A 19640-nucleotide genomic window follows, 5' to 3' on the forward strand; every position below is an offset into this window, starting at 1 on the left:
GTAGGCAGCCAATACACAGTGCTAAATACATGAATGAATGCCTGGGATTCTGCATCCTTTTTAAGTTTCCAAATTCAGTGAGAGAACCATGGGCTGCCATTTTATATCTGTCCAGGCTTTGTTTTTTTCCCCGTCATCTCCACCTTCTACTTTTTCACCAGCTCCTCCACAGTAACAAAAGCCTCATTCAAAGGCCTGTGAATCAGAGGATTCTGTCAAGAAGTTACTTTAATCTAGATGCTCCTGACTTGATGGAACACACCCAGTAACTCCTCCGTCACAAAAGCCTCATTCAAAGGCCTGGGAATCAGAGGATTCTGGAAAGAAGTTACTTTAATCTAGATGCCCCTGACTTGATGGAACACACCCAATGACTCCTGGAAGAAGATCTGGAGGTCTCCAGAGCAGCGCGGTCCCAGGAGGCACGCACAGAGGGCCGCGGCCAGGGCTGAAACCGTCTGTTCCGTGCAGCCATGGGGGACACTCTGGAACTGTTCTTCGTCCTCACAGGGCTGCTGGTGTGCCTGGCCTGCCTGGTGAAGTGCATGAGATTCTCCAGATGTATTTTACTGAATTACTGGAAAGTTTTGCCAAAGTCTTTCTTGCGGTCAATGGGACAGTGGGCAGGTAAGAGCGTTCTATCTCGTGTTTTTTTTGCTGCTGTTCTTCCTGCTTATTACTATTATTATTATTTTTGAGACAGAGTCTTGCTCTGTCACCTGGGCTGGAGTGCAATGGCACGATCTTGGCTCACTGCAACCTCCACTTCCCAGGTGTAAGCAATTCTCCTGCCTCAGCCTCCCAAGTAGCTGGGATTATATTATAGGCACCTGTCACCACACCCGGCTAATGTTTTTTTTTCGTTTTTTTTTTTTTTTGAGACGGAGTCTCACTCTGTTGCCCAGGTTGGAGTGCAGTGGTACAATCTCTGCTCACTGCAACCTCTGCCTCCTGGGTTCAAGCAATTCTCCTGCCTCAGCCTCCCGCGTAGCTGGGATTACAGGCGCCCACTACCACAGCCGGCTAATTTTTGTATTTTTGGTCGAGACAGGGTTCTGCCATGTTGGCCAGGCTGGTCTCGAACTCCTGACCTCATGATTCGCTCACTTTGGCCTCTCAAAGTGCTGAGATTACAGGCGTGAGCCACCGCACCCGACCAACATTTTGTATTTTTAGTAGAGATAGGGTTTCACCCCGTTGACCAGGCTTGTCTCAAACTTTTGACTTCGTGATTCACCCGCCTTGGACTCCCAAACTGCTGGGATGACAGACGTGAGCCACCGCACCCAGCCCCTGCTTATTATTATTTATGTCTCAAAAGGGATATTGCATCTTTTCTCTTTGAGAGCAAAGAAGTAATTCCTTTGGGTAATTTTAATTGGAGGAATTAGAAAGTGTGAATGAAATTAGAATGGTCTGCAACACAAGCCATAGGGCATTCAGGGAACACTAGGGAAGAAGGCTACCCAGCCCTTGCTAAGCACTTGTCCTCCCGACCCCATTAGATGAGTTTTCTTCTTTTGGGAGTTTCCTGCTGATACAAATAATAAATAATGCAGAAATTTCCACATCCTCATCTCCAGATTTACAAAAAGCCCGGGTGTTTTCATTTTACTAGAAGGTGTTTTCAAATTTTGGAATCTAAATAATTTTAATTCACTGTATTAAAGAAAGGATCCAAGTGTTTTTAAGAAATGAAGGTATTACAAAATCAAGGCAACACATATCTCTGTGGAGCCATGTTTTCAGGATGGTTTGGAAGGGAATCTGGCTGGTGTCAGTTAAATGCTGCCTCCCCATGGGATTTATCTACTGGAGCGCCCAAGCAGAGCTTCAGCCCTGTGACTGAGGTTAAGGTGAAGAGCATGAGGCCAGGGCTTCAGCATCTCCTTGAATGAAATGCTAAGGTCTTTGCAGGGGCTTATATTTCAAATTCGGACACCAAACAATAAAAATAAAAAAAGAATCCAATGACAAAAATGATTAAGTGACGTTAGAGATATTATCCAGGTGACATAGGAAAGATTCTGATATCCTTATAGGGCTGCCAGATAAAATACAGGACACCCAGTTAAATTTAAATTTCAGAAAAAAGAAACGCTTTTTTAGTATTTTATAACTCACATATTGCATAGGACATATATTAAACCATTCATAATTTACCTGAATTTCAAATTTAAGTGGGCATTCTGTATCCTTATTTGCTAAACCTGGCAACCTTAAAAACTTAGCAATGGAAATTAAAAAAATTACCATGTGAGAAATTGTTTGGGATGACGAATGGATTTTTGACTGCTGCTTCTTACAGTGTGTGTGTGTGTGTGTGTGTGTGTGTGTGTGTGTGTCCTCTCGGGGCATTATGCTGTCTGTAGTGAACTTGCTGAGCAGCTTGACCTGTGTGTTCTGGATTTAAATACCGCACTCCACACAGATTCAGATGCCCATGTGTGGGTGGACGTAGCACTCTGCATAGCTACTATCGTTTGTGTACGGAAAGCCCTTCTAAGAACCCACATTCTAAAAGAAGTTCAAATGGGTCCAGAGACTTAGAGCATTTGGTGACTCAAAGTAAAAACATGATCTTAACCTGTTTTTATGAGTCAAGATGGAGTGAGTTACCTCTAGCAGGAGTAAAATATGTTTGGGCAGAGGCAGGTATCAGGGAGATAATATATTTCAATTAGGGGACAAAAAGGAAACCCAAGTACTAGAGGCTAAATTTTTAATTCCTCAGAGAGAGTACCCTGAACTCTGTGCTGGATTTCCTAATTCTTTTCTTGGTGTCTATTCATAGACTTGGGGCCCCAAAGTCAGACAGCCTGAGTTCAAATCCTTGTGTCATCATTGACGAACGTTTTCCCCTTGGCTTCCTCATTTACAAACTAAGGATAATGATGGTCCCTGCATTTTAGGTTTGTGTTGAACATTAAATGGGATGATGCATCTAAAACACTAGAAGCAGTACATGGCAAGAAGTAAGTGTGTGACCGTCAGCCGTTGTTATCATTGATGGTATCATCTTGCCTGTCATGCAGGCCCTGTATTGGGTGAAGTGAAGATTCCCCACAGGGGCCGGGCGCGGTGGCTGAAGCCTGTAATCCCAGCACTTTGGGAGGCCGAGTCGGGCGGATCACGAGGTCAGGAGATCGAGACCATCCTGGCTAACATGGTGAAACCCCGTCTCTACTAAAAAAAAAAAAAAAACTAGCCGGGCGAGGTGGCAGGCACCTGTAATCCCAGCTACTCGGGAGGCTGAGGCAGGAGAATGGCGTGAACCCGGGAGGCGGAGCTTGCAGTGAGCTGAGATCCGGCCACTGCACTCCAGTCTGGGCGACAGAGCGAGACTCCGTCTCAAAAAAAAAACAAAAAAAACAAAGATTCCCCACAGGGAGGGGAAGGTAAGGCCCAAGATGGCCCTGAGCACAGTTCCTGCACCCGGAGCTGCAGACGGTGTGCATGGAGCCTCCTAGAAGTTCCAAAATGAACAGACACGTCATTAGTAATGACTAAAGCCAGAGTGCTTCTGTCAGTGTGGTCCGTGAAGCTTGTAGAGCTTGGCCTGCACTCACTCTCAAGTGAGCTAAATGTATCTTTTGTTCACACTTTTTGAAAGCAAGCCGTTTAATTGTTGTTGCAAGGATACATTGTAAGTTTCACGATATGCCGAATTGTAGTGAATTTTGAAATTGTGATGTTCTCACGAATGAGGCGTATCCTAGAGCTCAATCATTAAATATGTCTGTAATGTTGATATAAAAGGACTAGAAGGCCTATTTGGCGGTTGTATATTAACAGATAGTTCTGTTGAGTATAAATTCTTCAGGTTTCTTCATTTCACTGCATTTTCTTTTTGCTTTTTTGTATTTTCCTCTTTGCTAAATTCCCTACCTTCCATAGGCCTTTAATTGCTGCTGTGCGGTGTGGGTGAGAAGGGGGCACGGCTCTACTTTTAGAAGGAACCTTGAAATGTCCTTACAATGACAGATGAGCGCCTGGGCAGAGAGATAATGGGGAACACTGCCTGCCCTTGCGGGGTGAAGGCTCACAGTATCTGCATCCTCATGGGGCCTGCAGGAAATGTTCCCTGGCTGCGGCTCTTTGTTTCATCTTGGAACATGTTTTCCAGAGTCTCGCCAATCCCTCCAAAACACTAACCAACCAACCAGCCAACCAACCAACCAACCAACCAACCCTTTCACCTGAATGTTTAGCGAGGGGCTTCAAGGGCGTGGGCTGGAGAGCAAAGGGATGTGCCTCTGGAGCACTGACTATCCTGGAGACGAGGCTTGCGAGAAAACGTAGCCAGTGAGAAAGAGAAGTTTAAAGATGAATTCCGTCATTTAAAAACATTCCTGCTTTTCACAGTGATCACTGGAGCGGGCGACGGAATTGGGAAAGCGTACTCATTCGAGGTAAGCTGTCTTCCTGGGGACTTTCTCCTGCCTTGTATTGAACACATCACAGTGCTGAGACATCTACCCCAACACTAGATTTTTGAATATCAAAGCAGTGTGCGTTCATTTAAAGGAGAAAAAATACTCTATAGAAAAGCAAACAAAAACATAAGAATCTCACTCCCTGGACCTCCTTTTTTAAACACAATGATACTCAAGGGTGACAGTGCCTCGCCTTGGGATTGTTTTGGGAATTTGTGAGGCACTGGGATTTTCTAGTGTAATGGTGCTGTGTGAGCTTATATTCTTAAATATAATTTTTTCAAAACATTATAAACTACTTCCCTTTTATTTATTATTTACAGTAAGCTAGGGCGTATATTGATTTTTTAAAAGTCACTTGTTTAGGCAAAACATCAGTGACTTTCATTTCAAGGAGATTAATAGCATTATAAAATACTCTGTAAAAAGAAGGTCTGATAGAACTGAGAGTCACTAGAATACAATTAGTATTTTTGGGTATTTCCTTCCAGGCTTATTCCTCTGTAGATAGATAGATTGATAATTATACTTTAAAAAATGCATTTATAACACATGTGGTTTTATATGCTATTATTATTACAAATTTCACATTTTTATTAATGAAACACTATTTCCTGGAATTCCTATGTCTTTTATTTCTTCCTCATGCCTGTTAAACTGATGTCTAGAACCACATCAAATACAGTCGAAGAATAGAAAGAATTCTAGAAACTGTAAGAGGAAGGCTGTTTAAAAATCAGTAACACCAGCTGGGCATGGTGACGCACTCCTGTAATCCCAGCATTTTGGGAGGCCGAGGCAGGTGGATCACCTGAGGTCAGAAGTTCGAGACCAGCCTGCCCAACATGGTGAAACCCTGTCTCTACTAAAAACACAAAAATTAGCAGGATGTGCTGGCAGGTGCCTGTAATCCCAGCTACTTGGGAGGCAGGAGAATCTCTTGAACCTGGGAGGCAGAGGTTGCAGTGAGCCGAGATTGTGCCATTGCACGCCAACCTGGGCAACAGAGCGAGACTTCTTCTCCCCCCACCAAAAAGAAGTCAATAACATCTTAAAAATATAATGAAAAGCATTTCCATTTGCAATAGAAAAATAAGTAATCCTAGAAACACAGTTAATATAAAATTTTTAGGTCTTTTTCAAGAAAACTATAAAATTCCATTGAGAAATATAAGAGATATTCCAAATAAGAGAAAAAAGTAACACATTCTTGAAGAGAAAGATATTTGAGATCTAACAGTTTCTCCTAAATTTATCTCAAATCCTATATTATACATACCATTATTTTTTAAATGTTACATTAGTTGTGAGCATTTTCTTATGTCAAAACTGTGGAGTTTTATTTTTTATTTTTTTTTGAGACAGTGTCTTGCTCTGTTGCCCAGGCTGGAATGCAGTGGTACAAACACTGCTTACTGCAGCCTTGACCTCCTGGGCTCAAGCAATCCTCCCACCTCAGCCTCCCAAAGCAATGTATCCTCCTGGAACTACAGGCTCATGTATTTTTTGTAGACAGAGTTTCACTATTACTCTATTGTACAGACTGATCTTGAACTCCTGAGCTCAAGCAGTCTGCCAGCTTTGGCCTCCCATAGTGCTGGGATTACAGGTATGAGCCCCCGCAGCCTGCCCAAAGCCGTGATTTTTAAATGGCAACCTAATATTCCATCAAATGGATGGTCCATAATTTAACCATTTTCTTGGTAACAATTTTAGTTCTTTTCCCAAATTTTTCTTCATTTTATACAAAATTGGGAGTAAATACAGAAACTTTTCTGCTTCTCTCCAATTATTTTGGGAGCTATTTTCCTTGAGGTGGCCTGGCTGGGTCAGAGGTTGTGAATATACATAAGGTTCTCGTGCTTTCCATTTATGTGATAGTAATTTACACCCATTTCTGAGAGAGACGTTGTCTTCAGCAGCTTGAGCTGCAGAATGAATTCCATAAGCTGAGTGGCCTAAGCAAGCATGTATTTCTTACAGTTCTGGAGGCTGGGAAGTCGGAGAGCGAGGTGCCAGCAGATCTGATGTCTGGTGAGGGCTCTCTTCTTGGTGTGCAGGCACTGTCTTCTTGATGTAGCTTCACATGGCAGAAAGCAGAGAGAGGGGAAGCCAGCTCTCTGGTGTTTCTTCTCTTTCACTCTTTGGAGACAGGATCTTGCTGTGTTGCTCAGGCTGGAGTGCAGTGGTGCAAACACAGCTCACTGCAGCCTCAACCTCCCAGGCTCAAGTGATCCTCCCACTCAGTCTCCTGAGTATCAGGGACTATGGGTGTGTGCCATCAAGCCTGGCTAATTTTAAAATTTTTTGTACTGATGGGATTTCACCATGTTGCCCAGGCTGGTCTTGAACTCCCGGGCTCAAGTGATCTGCCTGCCTTGGCCTCCCAAAGTACTGGGATTACAGACATGAGCCACCATGCCTGGCCTGGTGTTTCTTGTCATAAGGACATTAATCTCATCATGAAGGTCCCACTCTCATGACCTGATTACCTCCTGAAAGCCCTACCTCCAAGTGTCATCTCATTGGGGGTTAGGATTTCAAAATATGAATTTTGGGGGGCCAAAAAAACCATTTGGTTCATATGAAAAATGCATTCAACTGCAGTACAGTACCCATGCCTTTTCTTGTCCCAGAAGGCTTGCATCATAATAAAGCCATCTTACGTGAAACAGCAGTGCGGGGCATCTGGGACGTTCTTGCTAGAAACTTTGGGGAGTTAACAAACCTCAAGCATGCCAGTTAAAAAAGCTCCTCGTGGGCCGGGAACAGTGGCTCACGCCTGTGATCTCAGCAATTTGGGAGGCCGAGGCAGGCAGATCACCTGAGGTCAGGAGTTCGAGACCAGCCTGGCTAACATGGTGAAACCCCGTCTCTACTTAAAATACAAAAATTAGCTGGGTGTGGTGGCAGGCACCTGTAATCCCAGCTACTTGGGAGGCTGAGGCAGGAGAATTGCTTGAACCCAGGAGGTGGAGGTTGCAGTGGGCTGAGATTGTGCCATTGCACTCCAGCCTGGGGTACAAGAGTGATACTTCATCGGGAAAAAAAAAAAAAAACACCCAAACCAAACAAACAAAAAAACTCCTTGTGGCCCCGTGTGGTGGCTCATGCCTGTAATCCCAACACTTTGGGAGACTGAGGTGGGCGGATCATGAGGTCAGGAGTTCCAGACCAGCCTGACCAACATAGTGAAACCCCGTCTCCACTAAAAATACAAAAATTAGTCAGGAGTGGTGACTCTCACCTGTAATCCCAGCTATTCAGGAGGCTGAGGCAGGAGAATCGCTTGAACTCAGGAGGAAGGTTGCAGTGAGCCGAGATCGTGCCACTGCACTCCAGCCTGGAGACAGAATGAGACTCTGTCTCAAAAAAAAAAAAAAAGCTCCTCGTGTCTGACCCCATCCTTCATCTGCTGCTGATGGTTTTTTGACACTGACCCTTCTATCTCAACTCTGTTTATTTTTAAGATAAGACAAGAAATTCTTTGCTCTTATCCTAATTCATGTACAGCAACTTACTGGTGATCAGGAGTGGCTGACACTTGGTAGATGAGTGGTCATATTTGAGTGTTGAAGTTGGAGAGACCACCCAGCAGCCACTTTTCAAAACAACGTGTCTTCCATTCCCCCAAATCAGAAGGAAAGCGTTTCTAACTGTATTAAAACTATATAACCTTTTATATAACAATTTCTCACCCTGGTCCACGTTTTGGAAAGACCTAATATGTCAACCAAAAGGTTCTTCACCTTACCTCTAATTCCCTGGATTGCCAAGCAATTCTTCACGATTCTTCAGAATCTTTTCTCCACTTCATGCTGACCTGACCTCTCTGCCGTCCCTTGCTATCGCAAGACTCAGACACTCTTCTTTCTGCTTAGGGGAGACCCCGTGTGGAAGCTGTCCTTAGCCATTCATTTCTTTATTGTTTCACGAAGCAATGGCCCTGGGGGTCAGGAGCTGTGGGTTCCAGCCTTCACTATGATGCTGTCTGGAGATTTTGCACAAGTTACACATCCTTTCTGCACTTCTGGGTCTTTGCCAACTTTGTGTTCTGTCCTTGACGAACTCTTGCTTTGCACTTCTCCTTGTGGACTTTTTTTCCTCTTTGCCTTTTTATTTTATTTTTTGGTAGAGATGAGGTCTCACTTTGTTGCTAGGCTATTCTCAAATTCCTAAGCTTAAGCAATCCTCTTGCCTTCACCTCCCAAAGTGCTGGGATTATAGGCATGAGACGGTGTGCCCAGCTTCCTTATGTTCTTTACTGAGGCTGTGTTAAACAATTTTCTGGGCTCCCAACCCCTCCTTCACGCAGGCTTTTTCCCCTTCCAGAGAGCCTGTTCCCTCGCGCTAACTGCTGCTCCAAGAAGTGCAGCTGAGCCTGAGATGCTGTGGACTGTAATGGGTAAAAGCCTGAGGTTGGGAATTGATCAGATGTGTGTCAAAGCCTCCCTCCAAGGCTCACTGGCTGAATTTCCACATCAGTGAGCTGGAGGTGATGACAGTCTCACCTAGGCTTTTGTAAGGGTTAAGTAGGATGAGACAGGAAAAATGGTTTGCTTAGAGTAAGCTTTCCAAGGCTAGGTTTTGTTCTCATTGGATACTTCAACTGTGATTCCTTTCACATATACTGCTTTTTTATTTTTTGAGAATGTATTAGTCATGGTTCTTGAGAGAAACAGAATCAACAGGGTGTGTGTCACACACACACATACACACATAGACAGACACAGAGAAAGAGCTGGGAGTAGGGGTGGGGGAGGAAGGGAGAGACAGAGGGGGAGAGAGAGAGAGTGGGGAGGAAGGGAGAGGGAAGGAGACAGAGAGAGAAGAGTAGGAGAGGGAGGGAGGGAGAGGGAGAGGAGAGAGAAGTTGATTTATTTGAAGGAATTGACACACACGGTTATGGAGGCTGGTGTGTCCCAAATCTGCAGTGTAGGCTGGCAGGTTGGAGACCCAAGAAGGGGCAAAGCTGCAGTTCAAGTCCACAGGCCATCTATCAGGAGACAGAATTCCCTGTTCCTCCAGGCAGGTCAATCTTGTTTTCCGAAGGCCCTTAGCTGATGAGACAAGACCCACCCTCCTGATGGAGTGTAACAGGCTTTACTCAAAGTCTACTAATTTAGATGTTAATCTCATATAAAGATATCTTTACAGAAACATAATAATGTTTGACTAAGGAGCTGGGTATCATGACCTAGCCAAGTTGACACACAATGTTCACCACCACAGAGAAGAAGGATATCTTGTATTTACCAGTATTTTCTCTTCCTGTTGCTCTTTCTTCCTTCCCAATGTCCCAAGATTCCTTTTTTAAGTCACTTTATTTCTGTTTCTAGAATTTCCTTTAGCTATTATTTTAGGGTTGGTCTGCCGGTAACAAATTCTCTTAGCTTTTCTTCATTCCAGGATGGCTTCATTTCCCCTTCATTCCTGAAAGATAGTTTTGCTGGATACAGGATTTGCAGTTGACAGACCTTTTCTTTCAGCACTTGAAAAATACGGTGGCACTTTCTTCTGGCCTCTGTGGTTTCTGATGAGAAATCTGATATTATTTGAATTGCCTTTCCACAATAAATAAGGGATTGTTTCTCTCTTGGCTTTCAAAATTTTTTCTTTGTCTTTATTTTTCAAAAGTTTAAATATAATGATTCTTGGCATGGATTTCTTTGGTTTACCCTGTTTGGGGTTTACTCAGCCTCTTGAATATGTAGGTTTACATCTTTTCACAAATTTGGGCCGGGTGCGGTGGCTGCTGTCTATAATCCCAGCATTTTGGGAGGCTGAGGCAGGCAGATCATCTGAGGTCAGGAGTTCGAGACCGCCCTGGCCATAATGGTGAAACCCCATCTCTACTAAAAATACAAAAATCAGCTGGGCATGATGGTGGGCACCTGTAATCCCAGCTACTTGGGAGGCTGAGGCAGAATTGCTTGAATCCAGGAGGCGAAGATTGTGCCATTGCACTCCAGCTTAGGTGACAAGAGTGAGACTCCATCTCAAAAAATAAATAAATAAATAAAAACAAATTTCAAAAACTTTCTTCCATTATTTATTCAACTACTCTTTCAGCCCTGCCCTCTTCTCTCCTTATAACCCTCCAATGACATGAATATTGGATCTTTTTACAGTTCAATGGGGCTTTGAGATTCTGTTCAATTTTTTCAGTGTATTTTTTCTCTGTTGCTTATATTGGGTAATTTCTTCCTTTTTTCTTTTTAATCTTCAAGTTCATTGATTCTTTTCTTAGTCTCACTCATTCTGCTACTCAGCCCATCCATCAAGGTTTTAACTTTAGTGATTATATTTTTCAGTTCAAGTATTTTCATGTGGTTCTTCCTTACATCTTCTATTTCTTTGCAGAGATTTTCTGTTTTTGCCATTTTTTTGTGTGTGTTTATAACGGTTTATTGAACATTTTTTTTTCTTTTTTGAGACGGAGTCTCGCTCTGTCACCAGGCTGGAGTTCAGCGGTGCGATCTCGGCTCACTGCAACCTCTGCCTCCCAGGTTCAAGTGATACTCTTGCCTCAGCCTCCCAAGTAGCTGGGATTACAGGTGCCTGCCATCACGCCCGGCTAATTTTTGTATTTTTAATAGAGACGGGGTTTCACCTTGTTGGCCAGGCGTGTCTCAAACTCCTGACCTCAAGTGATCCGCTCGCTGTGGCCTCCCCAAGTGCTGGGGTTACAGGCGTGAGCCACATCGCCCAGCCTACGGAAGCATTTTTATGCTCCAAAGCTTGTCAGACAATTCTAATGTCTGTGTCATCGCTACGTTGGCATCTGTTGTTAGTATTTTCTCATTCAGATTAAGATCTTGGTTCTTTGTATGATGAGTGGCTTTTGATTGAATCCTCGACATTTTGGTTTTATGTTACGGGTCTCTGGATCTTATTTAAATCTTTGCTTTATATTGGTCCATACTGACATTGCTTTGGGAGGGAGAGGAGGGGGCACTGACTAGTTTCTACCAGGTGGAGTGGGGCTCAATTCTCCACTTGTGGGGAGCTGCCTACTTGTTACTGTTGGGTGGCGGGGGTGGGGTTCTGGCTCCCTCCTGGGCCTCTGCTGATACCACTCTGGCTGGGAGGGGCAGAAACACCTCTTTACTGCTCTCCACAGGCCTCCGATGACACTTGGGAGAGGTGGCCTCATTCCACTGGGCAGCGGTGAAAGTCCCGGCTCTCCATGAGGCCTCCTCTGTTATCATCCCGGGCAAAGGAAGCGGACAAAGAGGGGAAGAGGTGCCTTGTTACTGCCAGGTGGGGTGGAATTCAGATCTCCACTGACATTGCTGGGGATGGCGGCGGCTGGGATGAAAGTCCCAGGCTCCTTGCTACAGAGCCTCACTGGCGTGGAAGGCCCAGCTCCCCACCCAGCCTTTACTGGCAGGGGTGTGGGTGGGGTCACAGTTTTTCCCACAGTGTTTGCTTGGAGTACAGCAGTTGCTGTCTAAATGTTTTCTGTCTCGCTAGGCATCCCCTTTTCTGGTCCTCTAGTTAGAGAAGGCAGGCTTTTGTTGAGACTTTTCTCTTTTTTTGAGATGGAGTTTCACTCTTTTGCCCAGTCTCACTTTGTCACACAAGCTGGAGTGCAGTGGCGCAATCTTGGCTCACTGCAACTTTTGCCTTCTGGTTTCAAATGATTCTCCTGCCTCAGCCTCCTGGGATTACAGGCACCCACCCCCATGCCTGGCTAATTTTTGTATTTTTAGTGGAGATGGGTTTTCACCATGTTGGCCAGGCTGGTCTCAAACTCCTGACCTCGTGATCCGCCCACCTCGGCCTCCCAACATGCTGGGATTACAGGTGTGAGCCGCTGTGCCCGGCGAGAGTTTTTTACATCTGCACCTGTTGGCATTTCTGAACCATCAGTTTCTCCAGCAATGTCTGGGATATGTGGGGGGGGGGGAAAAAAAAGCCCAGGAAATACCACAGTGCCCTTCCTCGGGTTTCAAGGCCTCTAAATGAACCTCTCCTCACATTCTGGAGTCTTCTGTTTGTTTTAAGTACTGTGTCCAGGTTTTTTTTGATGCACTTGACGGTGGGAATAGGGAAAGCACTTCTACTCCACCCTTCCAGAAGCTTATTCTGCACTGCATTTAACCGAATCTGCATTTACATTTAGAGTGGCAGGAGAGGGTCTGCTTCCTGTTAAAAGAATTTCAAGCATTGCTTGAGGCAGGTGGGAAAAAATTGTAGAGAGGAACGGGCCAGAGGTGGAGGGAGGATGAGAGCGGGCCCACTCTCCCGTACCTCTGAAGCCACTGCTCACCCTATTTTTCACACCGTTTCCACCCCTTTAGCACCCGAATTCAAGCCTGTCTTTTATTCTCGGCCACACAGAGGAAGCCCTGTTTTTCCTGGTGTTCCCACCACCCACTGTAGATTAGCAGCTACGAGCACCTTCCTTGACCCAGGCCCCCACGTACAGGAGAAGGAAAACAAGGCCCATTCGTCCCACGGCAGCCGTTCTGCATCAGGATGGGGCCCTGGCAGTGAATTCTGGGAAAGGGAGGCTTTTGCAGCTTAGCTTTCTGAAAAGGGGGTGGCAAAGCTGTGTATGGGGCCTGTCAGCCTGGACATTCTGGAAATAAGATTGAGTCCTGTTCAGGCAGACAAAGGGAACAATGCCAGCCCAGATAATCAAGTGTTCTCGGGCGCCCCCCTCCTGGCCCAGACCACTTCACATGGAACCTCTAAAAGGCCTGTGGCTCTTGAGAGAAACACACAATTAAGGAGAGGCTGGAAGCCCACCAGGCAGAGAGCATCCTTTGTGCTGAAAATGCAAATGGTCTTTCATTTATTGGACAATTTCCCCTTCAGGAGGCTGATGAAGTGAATTGGGAGACAAAGGTGCTTAATTCTTTAGCCATCCCGTTGATGGATTCCAGGACTCAAAAATGGAGGCTACAGGTGGGGGTAGGGAATTTTCCGTGGAGAGAACGAGAGAAGACTTGGGGATGTCATTGGCAGGGGTCAGTCTTGAAATAGGACTGTCTTGGTTTAGTGTCTTTTTTTAATGAAAAAACATTTTTTAATAGAATTTAGTTTTTAGAGCAGTTATAGGGTCACAGAAAAATTGAGCAGATGGTATGGAGGTTTCCCATAAGCCTTCTGCCCCCACACACACCGCCTCCCCCATTATGCACTTCCGTACACACACACACACACACACACACACACACCCCAGGAAATCAACTGTTTAAAGAAACAATTGACGCAACAATGGGTGACTGCTTAGCTTTTCATTTCTGGTTTTGGTTTTTTTAGAGACAGGGTCTCACTCTGTCGTCCAGCCTGGAGTGCAGTGGTGGGATCACGGCTCATTGCATCCTTGACCTCCTGGGCTGAAGTGATCCTCTCACCTCAGCCTCCTGAGTAGCTGGGACTATAGACTGTGCCACCATGCTCAGCTGTTTTTTAATTTTTATTTTTGTAGAGATGGTGTTGGTGGTGGGGGTGTCTTGCTCTGTTGCCCAGGTTGGTCTTGAACTCCTGGCCTCAAGTGATCCTCCTGTCTTGGCCTCCCAAAGCTCTGGGGTTACAGAAATGAGCCACCTCACTTTGCCTAATTGCTTGTCTTTTTAATGGAGTGAAACCTCACTGTGCGGATTGCAGGTTGGGGGAAATCTGTGGCAATACCTTTGTGGCGTTAACACCTTCAGCTGTCCAGAGTCATGGCTGAAGACCACCTGTGAGAGTGAATATAATTGACTTTTTAAAACTTCAGCATCGATGGTGTCATGTACATGTGGGTCAGTTTTTTAATCCTGAACAGCTTTTTGAGATATAATTTATCATATTTATATCATATAAAATTCACCCAAGTGTACACTTCAGTAATTTTTAGGAAATTAACTGAGTTGTTTATTATCACCACCATCCAGTTTTGGAACGTTTCCATCACTTGAATAAGATCATGTACACCTGGTTGCTATTAATCCTGCACTCCTATCCCTAGCCCTAGGCTGCCACTGACCTTTTCTAGATACTTCATATGAAGGTCACCATACAAGGTGCAGTTCTCTGTGACTGCTTTCTTCCACTTAGCATATTGTTTTGGAGGTTCACCCATATTGTAGCATGTGTCAGTAGCTCTTTAGGTTTTATTGCAGAATAATATTCCATTGTATGGATATACCCCATTTTGTTTATTCATTTGTCAGTTGACAACTGTTTGAGTTGTTTCCATTTTTTTTTTTTTTGGGCCACTATGAATAATGCTGCTATGAATACTGACCCTTGAGTTTTTGTGTGGACACTTTTCTCTTTCCTTCAGGTAGATTCCCTAGCAGTGGAGTCTCTGGGTTGCGAGGTGAAGTTGTCTTTTTTAAAATTTTTATTTATTTATTTATTTTGAGACAGAGTCTTGCTCTGTCTCCCAGGCTGGAGTGCAGTGGCGCAATCTCGGCTCACTGCAAGCTCCACCTCCCGGGTTTACGCCATTCTCCTGCCTCAGCCTCCCGAGTAGCTGGGACTACAGGCGCCCGCCACCTCGCCCGGCTAGTTTTTTGTATTTTTAGTAGAGACGGGGTTTCACCGTGTTAGCCAGGATGGTCTCGATCTCCTGATCTCGTGATCCGCCCGTCTCGGCCTCCCAAAGTGCTGGGATTACAGGCGTGAGCCACCGCGGTGGCAGTTGGGCAGCAGTTGTGGCTCCCTTGTCTGTGCCACCCACTGTCGGTGTGTGGCTCTCGCCGGCCTGCCCAGTGGATCCAGTCTCTGCCCGGGAGGCTGACCTGCGCCACTGAGCTCCCTTGGCCTCTGGTTTCAGCGGGGTTGGCCGGTGGGGAACCGTGGAACAGGTAGAAGGGAGAGTAGAGCGGGGACTGGGCTGTCCCCTGGTTGTGGAGGGCAGCTTGTGTCCCCCGCTGAAGGTCGCCACCCCTGTTGGGTGGACTTCTCCACAGAGCGCTTTTTCCAACACGTTCTGGCCCCTGGTTGTTACAGGAAATGGGTCCTGATCCAGTCCCCAGGCGAGCGTTCTTGGACTTCATGCAAAAGGGAATTCAGGGCAACTCCCTAAAGTGAAAGCAAGATTATTAGGAAAGTAAAGGAATCAAAGAGTGGCCACTCCATAGACAGAGCAGCCCTGAGGCTGCTGGTGGCCCACTTTTATGATTATTTCTTGATGACATGCTAAACAAGAGGTGGATTATTCATACCTCCCCCTTTTAGACCATATAAGGTAACTTTCTGATTTTGCCATAGCATCTGTAAGCTGTTATGGTGCTGGTGGGGGTGTAGCAGTGAGGACGACCAGAGGTCACTGTCATCCTGCCATTTTTTTTTTTTTTGAGACAGAGTCTTGCTCTGTTGCCCAGGCTGGAGTGCAGTGGCACAATCTTGGCTCACTGCAGCCTCTGCCTCCTGGGTTCAAGCAATTCTGCCTCAGCCTCCTGAGTAGCTGGGATTACAGGTGTGTACCACCATGCCCAGTTAGTTTTTGTATTTTTAGTAGAGATGCGGTTTCACCATATTGGCCAGGTTGGTCTTGAACTCCCGATCTCAAGTGATCCACCTGCCTTGGCCTCCCAATGTGCTAGGATTACAGGCGTGAGCCGCTACACCCCACCCGTTATGGTGGGTGTTAGCTGGCTTCTTTACTGCAACCTGTTTTTTCCTTTTCTTTGAGATGGAGTCTCACTCTGTCACTTAGGCTAGAGTGCAGTGGTGCGATCTCGGCTCACTGCAACCTCTGCCTCCTGGGTTAAAGTGATTCTCCTGCCTCAGCCTCCCGAGTAGCTGGGATTACAGGCACCCACTACCACACCTGGCTAATTTTTGCAGTTTTAGTAGAGATGGGGTTTTGCCATGTTGGCCAGACTGATCTTGAACTCCTGACCTCAGGTGATCCACCTGCCTTGGCCTCCCAAAGTGCTGGGATTACAGGCATGAGCCACTGCACCTGGCCCCAACCTGTTTTATCAGCAAGGTCTTTATGACCTGTATCTTGGGTTGACCTCCTATCTCACCTTGTGACTTAGAATGCCTTCACAGTCTGGGAATGCAGCCCAGTAGGTCTCAGCCTTATTTTACTCAACTTCTACTTAAGATGGAGTAGCTCTGGTTCAAACGCCTCTGACATTTTCCCGCTCTCTTTTATAAGATAACTCTTAATCCTAAGGGTTGCAGAGGGATGAAAATCCATCTTCTGTAACTTCTTCAGGCTGAATAGGGGCGATGATATTCCTGCCTAACTATTAGGGTCTCTTGTGTTCAGGGTAGAGAGGAGCTCTGTGAGAAGGCATCAATATGGTCAGTGTCATTCACAAGTCCAAGTTCCAACAAAAGGTGACATCTGGAAGATTAATAAGTGTCCAATTTAAGAAAACGGTGAGCGAACTTGTCTTGCATTCCTACACAAAGAGTACAACAGCAATATATTCCACAACAGCAAAAAAAAAAAAAAAAAAAAAAAGTAAAATTATCCCGAGTAAACTAAATTAGAAGGCTTTGCATGAACTGGGAAACTGTTGAAACCAAGCTGATATGGGGTTGCTAGCTGATTCCAATGTGCCCAGAGTTAGAAGACTGATTCAGATTTTTACATTACCCACTCCTCTCGTTTCTTCTGAACAGCAGTCAGAGATCACTGGTGACCACAAGGGATTATAGTGTGGAAACCCCTTTCCCAAAGGCTAACTTTGGGTAAGTGGTGGAGTCTGGTAACATCTTTCTCACGAACCCTGAAGGCACAATCCTAAAGATCTTCCTGCTCTCCTTTTACCCAGGAAGAAGGAGAGAACAAGTTTTAGTCCCACCAGCAGTTCTCTATCAGAATTTATTATTAGAATTAAATTATCAGAATCAAAAATTGTTTAATTTTTGCCCCCTGAGCACAAATGGGATCCTACCTCACACAACCATAAACCGTGTTCTAAACCTTGCTTTGTTTATTTAATAATATAGCATGGAGATCTGACCACAGCAAAGGCACACAGATGGGCTTGATTCTGTTTAATGTTTTCGGGATATCCCATCCCATGGATGCACCATGTCTCTTTTATCAGCCTTTAGGGATGAACACTAAGGTGAATTTTCATTTTTCATTTTGCAAATAGTGCTGTAAGTCGCCTCTTTGAGCATAAGTTTGAGCGCACATCCAGGACTACATCTCTGTCAGTAAGACTGCTGGCTCAATAGGTATGTGAATTTAAATATTGCATACCATTGCCAAATTGTTTCCTATTTGATTATATCAATCTTAAACCCCCCAAGATGATTTAAGAGATCTTTTCATTACACTTGTTTGTATGAAATATTATTAATTTTACTTTTTGTCACTCTGATATGTGTAAACATGTATTCTTGGCTGTTATTGCTCAGAGAATGCTAGAACCAAAACACAAGATGAAAGGTTAGCTGAGTTTCATTCTCCACATCTGGGCCATTCTAGTGCCACCTCCCAATACCTGGGAAGGCAACATCTGGGAGGCCTGCCCACCTCCAGTGTGGCAGACAGGGCAGGCAGAATGCTTCTGAAGACAGTGTTCCCAATAGCTTCAGGTAATGGCACACAGTTGGCCCCTGGATTAAAAGCACTGGACTAGCTCTGTCTCAGACCAACCCAAGAAAAATCACTGCCTTGCCCTGTTTTTGAATAACAGCACATGCTTACTGTGCAATATATGGCAGTGTCTTCGGCCAGTGAGGAAATTCTTCTTCCTAATGTCTAGTCTAAATTCCTCCATCTGCACTCTCAGCATATTTTCTTTCATCTGGTCTTAAATGAAAACAGCAGCTTTTAATTATTTTTATGTTCCTCTAGATTCATTCCTTTGTTCTTGTGCTACTTGACTTCAACCCTGCAATTTCTGATCCAGGCTTTGAATATCCTAAGTACATTATAGTATGCCATGGCACTCTCTCTCTCTCTATGTGTGTGTGTGTGTGTGTGTGTGTGTGTGTGTGTGTGTGTCTGTGTCTGTGTGTGTGTGTGTGTTTGTGGGGGATAGATCAAACAAGGGTGTATGTAATGCATAGATATGGTTACAAAAAATGATAGAATCAGTCCTGTGTCATTTATTACTCAGCTTAAGAAACAGAACATCACCAGTGTCCTTGAAGCTGCCTGTATGCCCTATTTATGTTACCCTCCCTCACCCCCACACATGTAAAACACTTACTTTAATAATTTCCTTGCTTTGTAACAAAGTAGTTCTGTTACATATGCAGATATGCCTAAATAATATGTTGGTTTTATTGCTTGTTTGGCACTTAATGTAAATTCAGTCCTACATATTTCTATAATCTGCTTTTTTTTTTTTTTTTTTGAGACGGAGTCTTACTCTGTCACCCAGGCTGGAGTGCAGTGGCACGATCTCGGCTCACTGCAACCTTTGCCTTCTGGGTTCGAGTGATTCTCCTGCCTCGGCCTTCTGAATAGCTGGCATTATAGGTGCCCGCCATCATGCCTGGCTAATTTTTGTATTTTTACTAGAGATGGGGTTTCACCGTGTTGGCCAGGTTGGTCTCGAACTCCTGACTTCAGGTGATCCGCCTGCCTCAGCTTCCCAAAGTGCTGGGATTACAGGCATGAGTCATTGTGCCCAGCCTAATCTGCTTCTTTTATGTAAATCAACATTATGCTTCCGAAATTCATCCATGCTGACATGGATGTGTACAGAACGTACCCAGGAACAGAATTACTGAGTCACAGCTTACATAGTCAGCACTACTAAATACACTCGTGTGCCACAAAACGCTTTGGTCAATGACAGACTGCACATACAATGGTGGTCCTGTAAGATTCTAATACCATCTTTTCACTATATCTTTGCTATGTTTAGATAACAAAATACTTACCACTATGTTCCAGTTGCCTACTATATTCAGTACAGTCACATACCATACAGGTTTGTAGCCTAAGAGCAATGGGCTCTACCACATAGTCTAGTTGTGTAGCAGGCTACACCCTCTCGGTGTGTGTAAGTGCACTCTATGATGTTGGCACAATGAAATTGCCTAATAATGCATTTTGAACATATCCCTGTTGTTAAGTGACATATGTAATGATGTAATGCCAACTTTTCCAAAGGTTTCTTTTTCTTTTTCTTTTCTTTTTTTTTTTTTTGAGACAGAGTCTCACTCTGTCGCCCGCGCTGGAGTGCAGTGGCCGGATCTCAGCTCACTGTAAGCTCCGCCTCCCGGGTTCCTGCCATTCTCCTGCCTCAGCCTCCCGAGTAGCTGGGACTACAG

The 19640-nt window shown here is 44.9% G+C and overlaps 1 protein-coding gene across 3 annotated transcripts in view; it reads left to right on the forward strand.

Moving 5' to 3' along the window:
- Positions 1 to 387: 387 nt before the first annotated feature.
- The window catches only part of HSD17B3 (hydroxysteroid (17-beta) dehydrogenase 3), a 58885-nt gene continuing 39632 nt past the window's right edge, over positions 388 to 19640 (forward strand). For all 3 annotated transcript variants that reach the window (XM_011927503.1, XM_011927506.1, XM_011927505.1), the window contains exons 1-2: positions 388 to 627; positions 4366 to 4412. In XM_011927503.1, the coding sequence (XP_011782893.1) occupies positions 474 to 627; positions 4366 to 4412 (201 nt within the window). In that variant the 5' untranslated portion in view covers positions 388 to 473. The remainder of the gene's footprint in view (positions 628 to 4365; positions 4413 to 19640) is intronic.

This window comes from Colobus angolensis, unplaced genomic scaffold, assembly GCF_000951035.1.
Source record: "Colobus angolensis palliatus isolate OR3802 unplaced genomic scaffold, Cang.pa_1.0 Scaffold72, whole genome shotgun sequence".
In the NCBI taxonomy this organism is placed as follows: domain Eukaryota; kingdom Metazoa; phylum Chordata; class Mammalia; order Primates; family Cercopithecidae; genus Colobus; species Colobus angolensis.